Source organism: Cebus imitator, unplaced genomic scaffold (assembly GCF_001604975.1).
Source record: "Cebus imitator isolate Cc_AM_T3 unplaced genomic scaffold, Cebus_imitator-1.0 Scaffold8, whole genome shotgun sequence".
In the NCBI taxonomy this organism is placed as follows: domain Eukaryota; kingdom Metazoa; phylum Chordata; class Mammalia; order Primates; family Cebidae; genus Cebus; species Cebus imitator.
This window is the reverse complement of record NW_016107323.1, coordinates 6,557,529-6,573,665: the sequence shown is the minus strand read 5'-3', so window position 1 is coordinate 6,573,665 and position 16,137 is coordinate 6,557,529. Positions and strand designations below refer to the sequence as shown.

General features: G+C 50.8%; 2 protein-coding genes and 1 non-coding gene across 5 annotated transcripts in view; 2 read left to right on the top strand and 1 right to left on the bottom strand.

Moving 5' to 3' along the window:
• The window catches only part of MVK (mevalonate kinase), a 23,712-nt gene extending 21,484 nt beyond the window's left edge, over window positions 1-2,228 (bottom strand). Inside the window, exons 1-2 of the mRNA XM_017541663.2 lie at window positions 2,080-2,228; window positions 1,034-1,137 (exon numbers count right to left, since the gene is read on the bottom strand). Of these exons, the coding sequence (XP_017397152.2) occupies window positions 1,034-1,121 (88 nt within the window). The 5' untranslated portion in view covers window positions 1,122-1,137; window positions 2,080-2,228. The remainder of the gene's footprint in view (window positions 1-1,033; window positions 1,138-2,079) is intronic.
• Window positions 2,229-2,361: 133 nt separating this feature from the next.
• The window catches only part of MMAB (metabolism of cobalamin associated B), a 27,852-nt gene continuing 14,076 nt past the window's right edge, over window positions 2,362-16,137 (top strand). The window contains exons 1-7 of one of the 3 annotated variants that reach the window (XM_017541652.2): window positions 2,365-2,578; window positions 4,256-4,317; window positions 7,565-7,658; window positions 11,114-11,171; window positions 14,325-14,397; window positions 14,648-14,745; window positions 15,063-15,127. In XM_017541652.2, coding sequence (XP_017397141.1) covers window positions 2,463-2,578; window positions 4,256-4,317; window positions 7,565-7,658; window positions 11,114-11,171; window positions 14,325-14,397; window positions 14,648-14,745; window positions 15,063-15,127 — 566 coding nt within the window. In that variant the 5' untranslated portion in view covers window positions 2,365-2,462. Of the gene's footprint in view, window positions 2,579-4,255; window positions 4,318-7,564; window positions 7,659-11,113; window positions 11,172-14,324; window positions 14,398-14,647; window positions 14,746-15,062; window positions 15,128-16,137 lie in introns of all 3 variants that reach the window. The other 2 variants (XM_017541647.2, XM_037743225.1) reach the window with 2 other exon arrangements.
• Window positions 8,297-8,436, top strand: LOC119473467. The gene has a single exon (XR_005202687.1). It is a non-coding gene; the product is annotated as a U4 spliceosomal RNA (small nuclear RNA).

Here is a 16,137-nt window from a genome sequence, read left to right as displayed (position 1 = left end):
AAGAAAGAAAAGAAAAGAAAAAATAAAATTAGTGGAGCGAGGTGGTACACACCTGTGGTCCCAGTTACTCGGCAGCTGAGGTTGGAGGCTGCAGTGAGCCACTGCAAGATTGCACTCCAGACTGAGAGACAGAGCAAGACTGTCTTAGGGAAAAATAAAAAGAATAGCAGAGTGCAGTAGGGGTGGGTTCAGACAGAGGTTCACACCAAGCTCTACCAAGGATGTGTAGGACTTGGATCAAGTTACCACTTCTCTAGTATCACCTGACACTGGTTAGGAAAAAAAAAAAAGTTACCACTTCTCTCCTAAGCCTCAGTTTGCATACTCGTAAAACAGGACAATAAAAGGGTATGCTTCAGGGGATAGTTGTAAGGGTAAAATGAGCTCATGTATGTTTTTAGTCTTTTGCTAGATCCTTCCAACTTCTAAATGTCTTAGTGCCTCAGAGCTTAGCTCTCAAACCTCTTTCCTTCTGCATCAAAGCTCACTCCTAGGTTCTCTCATTCCATTCACAGGGCTTTATATATCATCCTTTTGCTATCATACTAAGCGAGGCCAGAGAATCCTTTCAGTGGGCAGAAGATACGTTTTTCTTGTCTGGCTGGGGAGAAACTGATCCCTCTGATCTGCTCCCAACCTGTACCTCAGAGTGTCCTTTTACCTTCTTGCAAAATTAGCATCAGGGAAAAGGGGTACCCAATCCTTAAAGGCTCTAACAGCTTTTTATTTTTTTTTGAGACGAGGGATAGGGGTCTCCCTCTGTCACCAGGCCTGTAGTACAGTGGTGTGATCTCGGCTCACTGCAACCTCCACCTCCCGGGTTCAAGCAATTATCCTGCCTCAGCCTCCTGAGTAGCTGGGACTATAGGAGCCCACCACCACACCTGGCTAATTTGTGTATTTTTAGTAGAGACGGGGTTTCACCACGTTGACCAGGAGGGTCTCGATCTCTTGATCTTGCGATCCGCTCGCCTTGGCCTCCCAAAGTACTGGGATTACAGGCATGAGCCGCCGCACCTGGCCTTGCTCTAACGGCTTTTTACCTTGCCATGTACCACGGCATGTTCTCCATGAAGGATGACTTTCCCCGGAGCAGACACCAGTAGGACTTCTGACAACATGGCTCCTGGGAATCCTAAAAGGGAAAGCCATTGAGAATAGCAAAGATCTCCAGATGTCAGAACCAGCTGGAAGAGATCTTAGAGAAAACCTAGTTCAAGTCCATCATAATAACAAAAAAGGTACTTACGGTCCAGCACCTGCTATGTGCCAGAAAGGCAATGCAGCAGTCAACTGGACCCATCCAATAGATCGGGGTTCAAATCTCAGCTCTTCCACTCCCCAGTGATGTCATCTTAGGTAACTCACTTAAATGGCTATGAATCTCGGCTTTCCCACACGTTATATGGAGAGAAAATAACCATACCTACCTCAGTGATTGTTAGGAAGGTTAAATTAGTGCAAGGTAAACGCTTAACAGTGTCTGGCACCTACTAATCATTCAGTTACTGAGAGCTGCTTATTACTGGCTTTGTTATTCATTTCAGCTTTTACAACTACTACCATTAAACGTAGAAATTTACATGAAATCATGGACCAGAATGAATTCTTTGCTGGACATTTAGGTTGTTTCCAATGTGTCACAATTATAAACAAGGCTGCAGAAAACTCCCGGCAAGCCTCGTTTTGCACACTTAAGTATTTCTGCAGGACAAAGTCCTAGAAAGGGGCTTGCAGGGTCTACAGGTGTGTGCAATTTACACATTTATAAATAAGGCAAAATTATCCTCCGATTAAGGCTTTACGTAAATTATTTTACCCTAAGATCCAAGTGCACTATGAGCTAAGTACTATCAAGATCCCCATTTCTTAAAGAGAAAAACTGAGGCACAGAGCGGAGAATCCCCTTGCTTGCTTGCCCCAAGCTCAGAATCATGACTGTCAGATTGAGATCCCCGACCCTCGGGACAGACTCAGAGCTGGGGAAACTGAGCCACAGAAGCTGGGCGCCTGGCTCACAGTCGACCCGGGTCTAGGACCTCGCGCCACCCGGCCTCGCGACCCCAGCTCTCACCTGCTGCCGCCGCCACCCCGGCCGCCGTCCCACCGCGCCGTAGCCGGAGCAGCACCCCAACACCTGCAGCTCAGAGCGGCAGTGCCCCAAGGGGAGGAGGTCTTGTCCTTCAGTCCAGCCAATCAGAGCGCGCGAGCCCGGAGTTCCTTTACTAATAGGTTTGAACATTGGTCAATAAGTGTTGCAGTCCAGCAACACAGGTTTTCCCGCCCCTCTCCTGCTGTTAAACCAATGGGAATCAAGTCCCTGGCAGTGTCCCGCCCTGGGGCGAGAACGGCGAACCAATGAAAATTGACAGCTGAGCGGTGGCGCGGCCGGCTGTGGGTGGAGTCACCCCGGGGCCTGGACGGGAAGGTGGCGGGGTCAGGTCTGTCAGGCAGCCTGGATCATGGTTGTGTGGGGCCTGGGGAGCCGTCTTGGCCTGCGTAGGTGCCTCGGCGCCGCCAGGCTTCTGCATCCCCGTTTCCAGAGCCGCGGCCCTCAGGGCGTGGAAGACGGGGACAGGTGAGTGGCTGGCGGGAAGGGTAACTCAAACACTTGCCGTGAATCGAGGTGTCGTCGCCATGGGTACGTCACACCGCCGTGAGGTCACAACGGCAACCGTCAGGTGACGTCTCCACGCTGTCGTGACGTCACCATGGCAACATGGGCCACGTGGATGCCAGAGAGCAGAAAATCTTTGCCTAAGTCCCAATGAAGCCCCAATATCATCCGAAAGGGCAGAGAAGATCCCATGTGGGCCAGGAGGGCTCTCGACTCAGATTGTGACCAATCTCCAAAGCAGTTTATCCCCTAGGTCCCAGATACACCAGCCCCTTCTAAAGATGGCTTTCCTCATATACCTTGAAACTTGCACCCCAACCCAGATCTCAGAACCTCTAGAGTACCGTGGATTAATAATGGATTAATTTAGTCCACAGTTCCAGGAACTTAACCTTCGAATGGCCTTATAATGTCACATTTTAATATTGAGCAATGTCCTTGAGTCGTTTACATTGTTATTTTTGTTATTTGAAAGTGCCACTTTTTGAGCTCTGTTTTGCCAGGTCATCTCTGAGTACACTCGTAGCCTCATAGTATGGAAGTGGCCCAGGTTTCTTTCCCTGCAGGAGGCCCTGAGTTGATGGAGTATAAGATAAGAATTTGGGTAGGGTAGAGTTAAGAGTCCTAGCTACTTGGGAGGCTGAGGCAGGAGGATCACTTGAGCCCAGGAGTTCAAGGCTGCAGTGAGCTATGATCATACTACTGCACTGCATTTCAGCTTAGGCAAGAGACCAAGACCCTGTCTGTTAACAAAATAATCATAGGCCAGACAATGGTGGCTCATGCCTGTAGTCACAGCACTTCGGGAGATTGAGGCAGGCATATTGCTTGAGCTCAGGAGTTCAAGACCAGCCTGGGGAACATGACGAAACCTGTCTCTACCAAAAAAGAAAAAAAAAAAATTAGCTGGGCATGGTGGTACACACATGTGGTCACAGCTACTGGGGAGGTTGAGGTGGGAGGATTGCTTGAGCCTGGGAGGCAGAGGTTGTAGTGAACCTAGATTGTGCCACTGCACTCCAGCCTGGGTGACAGAGTACGACCTGATCTCAGTCATAAGAAGAAAAAAAGAGAGACAGAGAGAGAGAGAGAGGGAAAAGAAAGAAAGAGAGAGAGAATTTCAGTAGGATAGAAGTTAAAGTTTGTGTTCCAGCCTAGGACAGCCTTTGGCATCCCACTCCTGCCTCTTCCTGGGTGACCTAGGAAGGTGAGTCTCATCTAAGATACAGTTTCCTTCTCAGTAAAGTGAAGATAATAGGTGGTGGTTACCTTTGGGGTTGTGGAAAGATTCCAGGGATAATTCCAGAAGATAATGCCTGTAAACTACTTGGCACAGTGCAGGAACAGTGGCAAATGATCAATGAATTCCTTCAGCAAATATTTATTGATCATTTACGTTGATCAAGACATTACATCACTACTCTACATGCTCTGTCACCCAGCTCTGTGTCTTGCCCACAAAATGTTTGCTATTAGAAGGGATCTAGGGGAAAGAAATCAACAAGAGATTACCATCTAAGCAGCAAGGGGTAAGTGGTGCCTCTGAGGTTACAAGCAGCGAGCTGGGACCCACTGAGGAGCTGACCCTCTGTGTAAGCCATCCCCACTTACCACCTATTGATATCTATTTCTCTGTAGGCCCCAGCCTTCCTCGAGGACACCCAGGATCCCCAAGATTTACACCAAAACAGGAGACAAAGGTAGGGTGGGGACAGGTGAAAAATGCAAAGAAATACACATGGCATACCCCATTTTAAAGTTCTTCCAAATTATTTGCAGCCACTGAAAAGTATAATATGTGGCCAGGCGAGGTGACTCATGCTTGTAATCCTGGCACTGTGGGAGGCCCAGTGGGCAGATCACCTGAGGCCAGGAGTTTGAGACCAGCCTGGCCAATGTGGTGAAACCCCATGTCTACTAAAAATACAAAAATTAGGTGGACATGGTGGCGCATGCCTGTAGTCCCAGCTACTTGGGAGGCTGAGGCAGGAGAATTGCTTGAACTCGGGAGGCAGAAGTTACAGTGAGCCAAGATTGTGACACTGCACTCCAGCATGGGTGACAGAACAAGACTGTGTCTCAAAAAAAAAAAAAAGTGTAATATATGACAGATTTCAACTTAATATACATTACGAAAATGTAATGTGAAATGAAAAACACCCAAGATATATTAAATGACAAAAGCCTGAATCTATCTGGATAAGCATGTGCATATATGTGTGTTCAGATATGTGTCGAATAGTCTCTGAAGGGTTACACCTGGGACTGTTCCTGGCGGGGACATTAAGTTGTGAGAGGGGAACGAACAGAAGGACTTTCGCTATCTACATACTTTTATTCTATTGTATTATTTTTTATAATGAGTATATATTACTCTCTTTTTTTTTGAGACGGAGTTTCACCCTGTCATCGGGCTGGAGTGCGGTGGCACAGTCTCTTGGCTCACTGTAACCTCCACCTTCCACATTCAAGCAATTCTGCGTCAGCACCCCAAGTAGCTGGGACCGCAGGCACCCGCCACCGTGCCCGAGTAATTTTTTGTATTTTTGGTAGAGATGGGGGTTTTACCGTGTTAGCCAGGATGGTCTCGATCTCCTGACCTTGTGATCCGCCCACCTCAGCCTCTCAAAGTGCTGGGATTACAGGTGTGAGCCACCTCGCCCGGCCCTATAATGAGTGTATATTACTTTAATCATTTTTTAAATGCTAGAACATGAGGTTCTATAGAAAAAAGATGCAGAAGAATGTGTTAGTATGATAGTTTTTCTTTTTTTGAGACAGAGTTTCACTCTGTCACCCAGGCTGGAGTGCAGTGACACAGTCACGGCTCACTACAGCCTCCAACTTTCAGACTCAAACAATCCTCGCACCTCAGCCTTCTGAGTTTCTGGGGCAACAGGCATACATCACCATGCCTGGCTAATACTTTTTAATTTTTTTGTAGAGATAAGGTCTTGCTATGTTGCCCAGGCTGGTCTCGAACTGCTGGGCTCAAGCTATCCTCCCACCTCAGCCCCCCAATGTGCTGGGATTACAGGAGGCATGAGCTACCGCACTCAGCCAGTATACCATTTTTTGAAGTATAAAAACATGCAGATCACTAGTTCATATTGTTTTTTGGATATATGCTTGTATAGTAAACGTATAAAAGCATGCACAGGACATACCCAATGTCACTGAATGGTAAAATTAAAAAGAGTCAAAATGTAAAATTTCTGTTATGTATCATCTATTACCACAATTAAAAAGAAGAAAGAGGATGCTGGAAAGGACTTATTATAGGGTTGGGTTTGTGTTGGGTGCTTTCAGGGAGGATTCCAGGAAGTGGGGCTTTGCTCTGGATCGAATCCTGTTAGGAAGCAGGGCTATTTCTGTAATTGGGTATCTTTTTTTGTTTGTTTTTTAAGACAGGGTCTCACTCTGTTGCCCAGGCTGGAGGGCAGTGGCACAATCTTGGCTCACTGCAACCTCCGCCTCCCAGGTTCAAATGTTTCTTGTGCCTCAGCCTCCCAAACAGCTGGGACTACAGGTGTGCGCCACCATGCCTGGCTAATGTTTTCTATTTTTGGTAGAGATGAGGTTTCACCATGTTGGCCAAGCTGGTCTTGAACTCCTGGCCTCAAGTGATCTGCCTGCCATGGCCTCCTAAAGTCCTGGAATTACAGGTGTGAGCCACTGTACCTGGTCTGTAATTGGTATCTTAATTTTTTTCTAGAAGCCAGAAGGGACAAAGAGGTGCTAAAGCTGTAATGGATAAAGATGCAGCAGTCACTCACATTGGCCAGGGAAGAGGGAGGTTTGGTCATCTTTCGGAGTTTGGACAGTCATCTATGCTCAGACGTTATTCCAGAGTGGCCTTGTTTTGGTTTTGAACCATGACACTCATAGGGCGGCCCGTCTGACAGTGTCCTGTGAAATGGTTTGTGTTCAGCAGAACACCACAGTCTACCTGTGAGTGCCAGGCCAGCACCTGGCAACCCCAAAGCCTGCTTGATAGCAAAAGCCAGCTCCCACCTGTCAGGGGCAGCTTTTACTTTCTGAGAGGTTGTGGGAGAAAGGCAGGGATTGTGAGCTAGGCAGAGGTACAGAGGACTTTGACTTCATGTGACATATAATAGTAATGTACATATGATATAAAATATATAACACATATGTTTTATTTCTTTATCAGGATGGTGATTTTTTTTTTTTTGAGATGGAGTCTTGCTCTGTCACCCGGGCTGGAGTGCAGTGGCACGATATCTGTTCACTGCAACCTCCACCTCCCGGGTTCAAGCAGTTCTTCTGCCTCAGCCTCCCATAGTGTGATTTTTAAGTTTAAAATAAAAGCATGTCGGGAAAGAAGTGAGGATAGTGGTTAACCCTTGGGGAGTGGCAACTGAAAGGGGTGCATGGGAGATTTCAGGGTGTTGGTCATGTTCTGTTTATTAAGCTAGGTGTTGACCACGGAGGTATATTCAGTTAGTAGCACTTCACCAACTCACATACTTAGAATTTGAGCACTTTTCTGTGTATATTCTATACTTCAACTTGAAAATTCTTTAAGGGCTGGTGCGGTGGCTCATACCTGTAATCTCAGCACTTTGGGAGGCTGAGGTGGGTGAATCACTTGAGGCCAGGAGTTCAGGACCAGCCTAGCCAACATGGCAAAAACCCATCCCTACTAAAAATATAAAAAGTTAGCAGGGCATGGTGGTACACACTTGTAATCCCAACTACTTGGGAGACTGAGGCACAAGAATCACTTGAACCTGGGAAGCAGAGGTTGCAGTGGGCCATGATCATGCCACTGTACTCCAGCCTGGACAACAGAGTGACCATTCAAAAAAAGACTGAAAATGTTCTTTAAAAGCTTTGAAAGTTAAAAACAAAAGAAAACAAAAAACCCCCTGGCATATCAGGAAAACAGGATCTTAATTTGGGTGGCTAAACACTTTTTTTCCACAGGGTTTTCTAGCACCTTCACGGGAGAAAGGAGACCCAAAGATGACGAGGTGTTTGAAGCCGTGGGAACTACAGATGAATTAAGCTCAGCTATTGGGTAAGGAGGACAGGATTGGCCTTGAGGTTGAGTTTGAACTGAGTACGAATAAACGTAATGAATGTGAAGCTGTCACATGTGCTGGGCAGCGGCCTCGGAGGTTGTCAGTCCTTACTGAACTTCCCCCAGCCCTGAAGCACAGGCTGGTCAGCTCCACAAGGCTGCGGGTCTGCAGACCCCTTTCCCTCCTGGCCCTGCCTGTGCCTGCGCCGGCCTGTGTCCCATGCCATGTGAAGCTGCCTCCCTCTCATACCCTGCTTTTCAGGTGAGCCTGTGTGTGCCACTGAAGTTAGTATACTGAGTGAAAGAGATGAGTTAGTACAATGCACAGGACATCCAATGTGATCTCTTTTGTGATTGTTGGTTTTTAAATAAGCCAGCGTTTAGAAGGTGGACTCAAGGAATTGGTCAGGATGGGCCAGGTTGTGCTATGGACACAAACAGCCCTCAGATCTCCTGGCTTGTGACACCAGTGGTGGACTTGCTGCTCCTACTTCACGCCTGTCACAAGGGGGAGGTGCTTTGGCTGCATGTGGCCTTCACTCTGCCAGGGCAGCCGCTGTCTGGGATAATTATCTGTCATCATGGCAGAGGGAAAACAGGTCATAGTGAAGCTCACAGTGGCTCCTTGTGGCCAGGGGATTGTGCGGTGGCAGTATTGTTGCCAACGAGGTTTACCCAAGGTGTGATCATTGCTGATTGAAAACTTTTCTCACCACCCGACCATGATGACTTGACATACAGTCAACATTGGCAGTTTTTGACAGTCTTTATGGAAACTGAACTTTGTTGGTAAATAAAAGTTGAAAAAAAAAAAAAAAGACTCAGTACAGTGGCTCACATGTCTAATCCCAGCGCTTTGGGAGGCTGAAGTGGGAGGATCACTTGAGCTCAGGAGTTTGAGACCAGCCTGGGCAACATAGCAAGACCTTGTCTCTACTAAAAAGAAAAATAAAAAAATTAGCCAGGTGTGGTGGTGCACAGCTGTAGTCCCAGCTACTCACAAGGCTGAGGCAGGAGGATCAATTGAGTCTGGGGAGTTGAGGCTGCAGTGAGCTATGATTGTGCCACTGTACTCTAGTCTGGGTGACAGAGTATGACTCTGTCTCCAGAAGAAAAAACCTTCCACGAGAGTGATGCCTTCCATGTATTCACATTTCAGTGGCCAGAGCCTGTCACGTGCATATACCTGACATCAGCAGGGTGGGAAGAGTGGCAAATATTTGCAAACAGGAGCACAGTCTGCCCAGCACACCCTGCAAGCTGGTGACAGGGGAAGCAGCAACAGTCTCAAGTGCTGGATCCTGAGGTTTGACCCCAAGGCCTGGTGGGTTATATGTGCGTGAGAACCAGACAGACCCCACTGCAAGTTCAGCATCACTGCTGACTATCTCTGGGACGTCAGGCAAATCACATGGCCTCTGTGAGCCTCAGTTTACTGTTCTACCAAGTGATTATCATGATAATTCCCATCACACTGTGTTCCTGCGGGGCTTAAATGAGATGATTCCATGTTCCACCCTGAGGACAGCATCTAGCACAAGTAATAATAATGTTAGCTATCATTCTTAACACTTACCTGTTCCTGGCTACTGTGTCTCCATGGCGGGCCTGACGAGGTGAGATTTTCAGGACAGATAATGGGAGGTATAGATAGTCTGCTAGCCGGGTAGAGAAGGCAAACAAACCCCTTGGTGTGTGGGGGAAGGGTCCGGAAGGGGACAGACACAAGACCAAGTGGGCAAAGGGAGAAAAGGCCAGTTTTCCCATCAGCCATTCTGATGAGCTCTAAATCACAAGCCCTGGTCTCTCAGTTGAGAAGGAGCAGGAGGTCAGGGAAACCTCAGCTGTGGATTCTTCCTTTGTCAGATATTGACCAAGCATCTGCAGTATTAGGTACTGTTCAACAGAGAACCTCAGCCCTGCCTTCCTGAGCTGCAGAGTGCAGGGAGCAGGCAGCAGGCAGCACTCACTGGGCAGCTAGGAGGGTGGGAGCGGGCATGGGGCAAGCACTGAGGGGTCCTGCCGCTGGGCTGGTCACAGAGCGTCCCTTGGCAAGCAGATACTTCTGCACACCTCCTGTGAGCCAGGCATGGGGTATCTGCTGTGATGGAGACAGACTGCATCCCAGCCTGCACAGCCCTTCCTTTGGTCCAGAGGAAGGATCAAAACACACCAGGCAGGATCACACTAGTGTGTTTACTTCTAATTGTAAGATGTGCCAGGAAGATGGGCTGGTTATTCTCCAATGGCCCTTTCAAATCCCTTCTCTTCACCTTCTCTTTATGTGTAGGAGGCTGCATATTACCTTATTACACCACCTTATCACCTGGTGGCTATGCCATCTCGATTCCTTGGTCTTGTGGCATTTGGGTGGGTCCAGCCAATGGGAGGCACCAGCGGGTGATGGGAGAGTGAGTGGAGAGAGCTCAGGAGTGTGTGTGACCCTGTCCCCAGTGGTGCATGGCTCTGGTGGCAGCTGGGCTCCCTACCTAACTCCCTCCCTGCTGAGTGACTCCAGAATCCAGCTCCCTCCAGGGTGAGTAGCACCTTCCCTGTCCCCTGTGCTTCAGGCTCCTGTGTTTGCCGTCTATCGCCAATTCCTGTAACTCCGCCCACACTTCCGTGAATTGTCCCTTCCCAAAGCCCTCCTCCAGGAATTTTTGCAGCATGCAGCTGTCTCCTGCCGGGGCACTGACCCATGCAGGCGGGAAGTGCAGGGTTCTAAGGGAGGCAGAACAAGGGTCCTGACCTGTGTCAGGAGCAGTTTGCTTTCCCTTCTGTATGAGGGAAGTCCTCCCCAGCCTTCAAAGTCTCCCCTCCAGCATCACCTCCTCCAGGAAGCCGTCCTTGCCTCTCTAGCCAAGGTCAGATTAGGCTTGGCTTCTTCTTTCCTTCAGAGCACTGACCTCAGTTTGCACTTTCACATTCAGGAGTGTGATATCTAATCTGATTAGATATCACACTCCTGAATATCACACTCCTCAACGTGAAGGTGCAAACTTTGCCTGAAGCCTCAGAGACAGTCAGCAGCAGTGTAGAATTTGCAGCTGGGTCTGTCCAGCTCCTACACACCTACAACCAACCACAGGGCCACGGGTCAGATCTCAGGATCCAGCATTTGAGGCTGTCACTGCTCACCCTGTCACCAGCTTGCTGGATAGAGCCTGGGTCAGCTTCTGTTCACCACTGACTCTCTTGGGCCTGGCCAGAGTAGCTGTTCAAAAAGAAATTGTTGGCTGGAAATAATGAGTGTCAGAAAAGGCATTTCAAGAAACAAATACCACACCCCCAAATGGAAGGCTGTAATGTTCTTATTATCAGCAAGAAAAATAATGTGGCTATTACAGTGAAATTAACTAAATGGCCTACCACCTGAGAATCTGTTGTTTACGGCCAGACAGGGCCTAGGGACATTACATTAGAGGCAAATTCTTTTTCCTTTTTCTTCATAGGTTTGCTCTGGAATTAGTCACAGAAAAGGGCCACACATTTGCTGAAGAGCTTCGGAAAGTGAGTAACACCGTCTCACCCCGAGCTGGGGATCTGATCCCTGGTGGCCCCCACTGGACTCAGCGGGGCTAATCACTCTCCCTCCGTGAGCTCCGTTTCTTCATCTGTAAAATGGGGACAGGCTGGGTATGGTGGCTCATACCTGCAATCTCAGCCACTTGGGAGGCTGAGGCAGGAAGGTCACTTGAGGCCAGGAGCCTGGGTAATGTAGTGAGACCCCGACTCTACATAAGATTTAAAAATTAGCCAGGCATGGTGGTGAGTGTCTATAGCCTCAGCTGCTCGGGATGCTGAAGTAGGAAGATCTCTTGAGCCCAGGAGGTCAAGGCTGCAGTGAGCTGTGATCATGCCACTGCACAGGCCGAGCATGGTTCAGGCCTGTAATCCCAGCACTTTGGGAGGCCAAGGTGGGAAGATCACATCAAGCCAGGAGTTCAAGACCAACCTGGGCAACATAGGGAGACCCTGTTTCTACAAAGAAAATTCAAAAAATTTGCCAGCTATGGTGGTACACACCTGTAGTCCCAGCTACTTCGGAGGCTGAGGTGGGAGAATCGCTTGAGTCTCAACAGGTTGAGGCTGCCACAAGCTATGATCACACCACTGCACTCTAGCCTGGGCAACAGAGTGGGATCCTGTCTAAAAAAAAAAAAAGACTCTGTCTCCAAAACAAACAAACAATTGGAGACATATAATCTTCCTTCACAGGCACGTGGTGGGGATGGTGCTAAGTGAGGGAATTTAAAATGCAGCGATTCTCAACCCAGGGTGATTCTGCCATTCTGGGCCCCGTCTGCAGTGTCTGGAGACATTTTTGGTTGCCACATCTGGGGGTTGGGGTGTTGCTGGCATCTAAATATCCTGCAATGTACGGGACAGCCCCTGTCAACAACGAATGCCCCGGCCATGAATGGCAGTAGCACGGAGGCTGAGGAAGCCGGTGTGAAGCGCCCAACGCAGATGGAACCCAGGGAGGCCCAGCTGCAGTCAGCCCTCAGCCGGTGGGACTCCTGCTTCATGGTGTCACTGTTCTGTTCTCTGAGAAGGAGGGGGCCTGTGACCCACACAGAACTTAAAGCGCAGAGACTTGGTCGCCACCCCTGAACACGTGGGGTGCTGCAGTTTCTATCTCACAGGGAGCCGGGTCCTCAGAAACCTCCCTGCAGAGTCAGCCCTTCCCACTTCAGTTCTGAAGCCCAGGTTGGAGCCCTCTCAGGTCCCTGGGAGCAGATGGAGAGGAGTAGGTGGGGCTGCCAAGGCTGGGGCTGCAGGAGGATGGGAAGCCTCAGCGGCCAGAACATTCTATGTGGTGGAGGGAGGGACCATGCATGCTGCTGCATGCTTTGGGTCTCAGCTGCCCCATCACCTCCAGCTGGGTTCGGAGTGCCCTTGGGTTTCCACATCCTCTAACCACAGGCATCACAAGGGGTGTTAACCTGTTAACCCATCTGCCTCCCACCCAGCCTAGGCAAGGTGAGGGCGGGGACTGTGTCTGGGTCACCTGGGGGCCCACCTGGCCCGGTAGCACTTGCAGGGCCTGTGGATGAGGCCAGGCAGCATGCTGCTGCTCTCCTCATGTCACCCATTTCACCCTCACACATGCCTATGAGGTGGAAGTCAATGTCCACAGTTTCTAGGGAGCCAAACTGAGCCTCAGAGAGGCTGACTTGCCCAGCCCCCACAGCCAGGCGTCAGTGGAGCTGGAATCTGATCCCCAAACTGTTGCCAATTCTCCCCAGGCCCTGGGGTACACGCTGCTTTTGGCCAACCAAGTGGGTATTATCATCACTCCTGCTTTGACTGTGAAGGCGCAGAGACCCCAAGCAGGGAAGCAGCTTGCCCAAGGTCAGCTGGTCAGCAGTCCTGGGAAGGTTCCCACCCAGTGCTGGATGGGCAGCCTCTGCTGTCACACAGTGTGGCCTGCTTCCTGAATGCTGTCACAGTGGCCATCCTAGGAGAGGTCAGAGGTACAGACCTTTACCCTCCTGGAGCCCAGCATCCTCCTGCAGCCCCAGCCTTGGCAGCCCCACCTACTACTGAGGGAGGAAAAGGCTCCCGTGGGGGCAGCAGCTGGGTTAAGCAGACAACTTGAGTCACATGCCCAGGGACTGTCAAGAGGAACCATCTCGGCTCTGCCCACGTCTCCTGTGCATCTAGGCCCTGTGAGGTTTTCTTCCTTTCTCAGCATTTGACAGCTTTGGTTTTCTAACCTGTAATAGTTGGGCCAAGACGTCAAATATGATAGTGGTATCTAAGCTCTAGACACTCCAGAGCTTAGAGAACGTAGTCAGCGGGGCATGCGGGGGTTCCGGGAGCAGGATGCCTGGCTGGGTGAGGCCTGTGCTCCATCCTGGTGGGGATGGGTTTGCTTGGAACAGAAGTGGTCTATTGTTGTCTGCCGCAAGGACACCAGGCCCCTGCAGGACAATGGTCCAACAGCTCCTGTGTATGTGAAACCCGCGAGTACCACCTCTGACTTTGTGCCCAGCCAGGGTCCACATCCTCTGACCACAGGCCTCCCTCAGACTGCAAAAGAGCCACACCAGTTCCCCTCAGCAGGGCTGGTTGTCCAACGAAGATGTGCTGAAGTTTCAGACTTTGCCTTCAAATGTCAGCCAATTCAAGGTCTGACAGCCTGTATTAGTCCATTCTTGCACTGCTATAAAGAACTACCTGAGACTGGGTAATTTATAAAGAAAAGTTTAATCTGCACACAATTCTGCGGGCTATATGGGCTTCTGCTTCTGGGGAGGCCTCAGGAAACCTACAGTCATGGCAGAAGGCAAAGGGCAAGCAGGCACATCCTCACGTGGCTGACAGGAGACAGAGTGAAGGGGGAGGTGCTATACGCTTTCAATCAACCACGTCTCATGAGAACTCTGTCACAGGACGGCAGTAGCGGGATGGTGCTAAACCATTCAAAAGCACCCCACTGATCCAGTCACCTCCCACAGGCCCCACCTCCAACACTGGGATCACAGTTTAACAAGAGATTTGGGTGGGGACACAGCCAAATCGTATCACAGCCCTTCCCGAGCTAGGTGTCACGGGCTTTGCCAGCGTGTTAGGTGGTGCCTCTGCACATGAAACAGTGCCCTCTCTGTCCAACCCATCCCGAATAGAACCTGATTGTCACCTTCTGTCGCTCCCCAGATCCAGTGTTTGTTGCAGGACGTCGGCTCTGCCCTGGCGACACCCCGCTCCTCGGCCCGGGAGGCTCACTTAAGTAATTCTCAAACTCCTGTGGGTGTTCAGAGGGCCCTAGGGTCAGGGGACTCTCCTAGGGGTTACGACCTGGGAGCCCAGGCCCCCCAGGGGCCCAGTCAGCCTTGCTTCTAGGCCCTGGGAGGGAGGTACCTTCTGAGCCAGCAGAAGCAGCCTGTGGGACACCAGGCGGAAGGTGGTGGGGGCGGTTCCCGCCATGGTCTGGTGGGTGATGGCCTCATGGCAGTTCCCTCTGCTCCTTGGCTCCTCAGAGTACACCACGTTTGAGGCGGGGCCCATCCTGGAGCTGGAGCAGTGGATCGACAAGTACACCAGCCAGCTCCCACCACTCACGGCCTTCATCCTGCCGGTAGGTACCGGGCAGGCTCAACTGGGGGGGCGGCTGCAGGCAGGGGCAGTGACAGACATATGTGGGCTCTGAATAAGTCCCTCTTTTCACAGTGACAGACAGTGTCCTCCAGTTCCCCCAGTGCCCCCCAGGTTCTCACTGGTCCCTCCCAGCCCTGCCTACTTTGGAGCAGGGTGCCCGGTGGGTGTGCCCTGGCAGGGCTCCTGGAGGCAGAACACTGCCCAGTTTGGGGGCAGGGCTGGACTTCAGAGGAGCTCCCGTCTGCAGTGGGCACACCTTCCCCACCCTGCTCAGGCAACACCCCTTTCTCCTTTCAGTCAGGAGGCAAGATCAGCTCGGCGCTGCATTTCTGCCGGGCGGTGTGCCGCAGAGCTGAGAGACGGTAAGAGGGCCCGAGGGAGAGGGAGAGGGGAGAGAGAGGGGACCTCTGCACAGCGGGCAGGAGGCAGGCACAGCAGGGCCAGCTCAGAGCCATCCGGCCACACATCAACAGACCTTGTCTGGGCCCCTCCACTGTGCCAGATGGGGACCAGAACAGACCAAGTCCCTGTCCTCAGAGCACCGTGTTGTGGAGTGGAGACAGTGGCATGTGACCAAATGGACTATCAGACAACACAATTGCACATTGCTTGTGAGCCTGTATTCTGGGAGCAACAGGAAGTTATTGCTGGGTTCTCAGCCATCTTGGGGACAGGGGTAGACATGAAAGGACCCTGCTGGCTGCTGGGTGCAGAGGGTCCCTGAAACGCCTGCACGGCTGTGTGGAGCCCAGGTGGACGCTGTCAACAGACCAGTCACCATTCCCACAAAGCTACTGACAGGCTTTTCAAGGAATCTTTAGAAGAAAATGAGCAAAATCTCTGTCTACACCCGTCAGAGACCAGGCTGCGAGCCAGCCTTACAGAGAAGAGAACGCAAGCCTGACTTTGCTCCCATGGACAGGCTGTGCCAGGTGCTTTGCACTCATCTCATTTAGTCCTTCTTGGTAGCCCTGGGAGAGAGGTGGTGGTGGCCTCCGCCTTACAGGGGTCAGGAAGTTGCGGCTCAGAGAAATGACACCATGGCCACGGTCACGGAAATGGCTGAGAGTGGAGTCCAGATTCCAGCCCAGGTCTGTTGGGCCAAGCCTGAGCTCTTCCCACAGTCCCACACCACGAAGGTTGTGTTCTTCATGAAAGGCTCTTGGTTCCAGATAGTTCCTAAGAGATCCCAGGAACAGGGCAAGCTCTGGCTTCAGAAGGAAAAAATGTCATTTGTACAAAGCCATCCATATCAGCAGTGCCCATAATAGCAAGAAACTGGAAACCAGCCCAAGGCCCAGCAAAGAGGCATGGCGGGGCAGCTGGTGGGTCCTGCATGCAGAGAGGCGTGGCGGGGCAGCTGGTGGGTCCT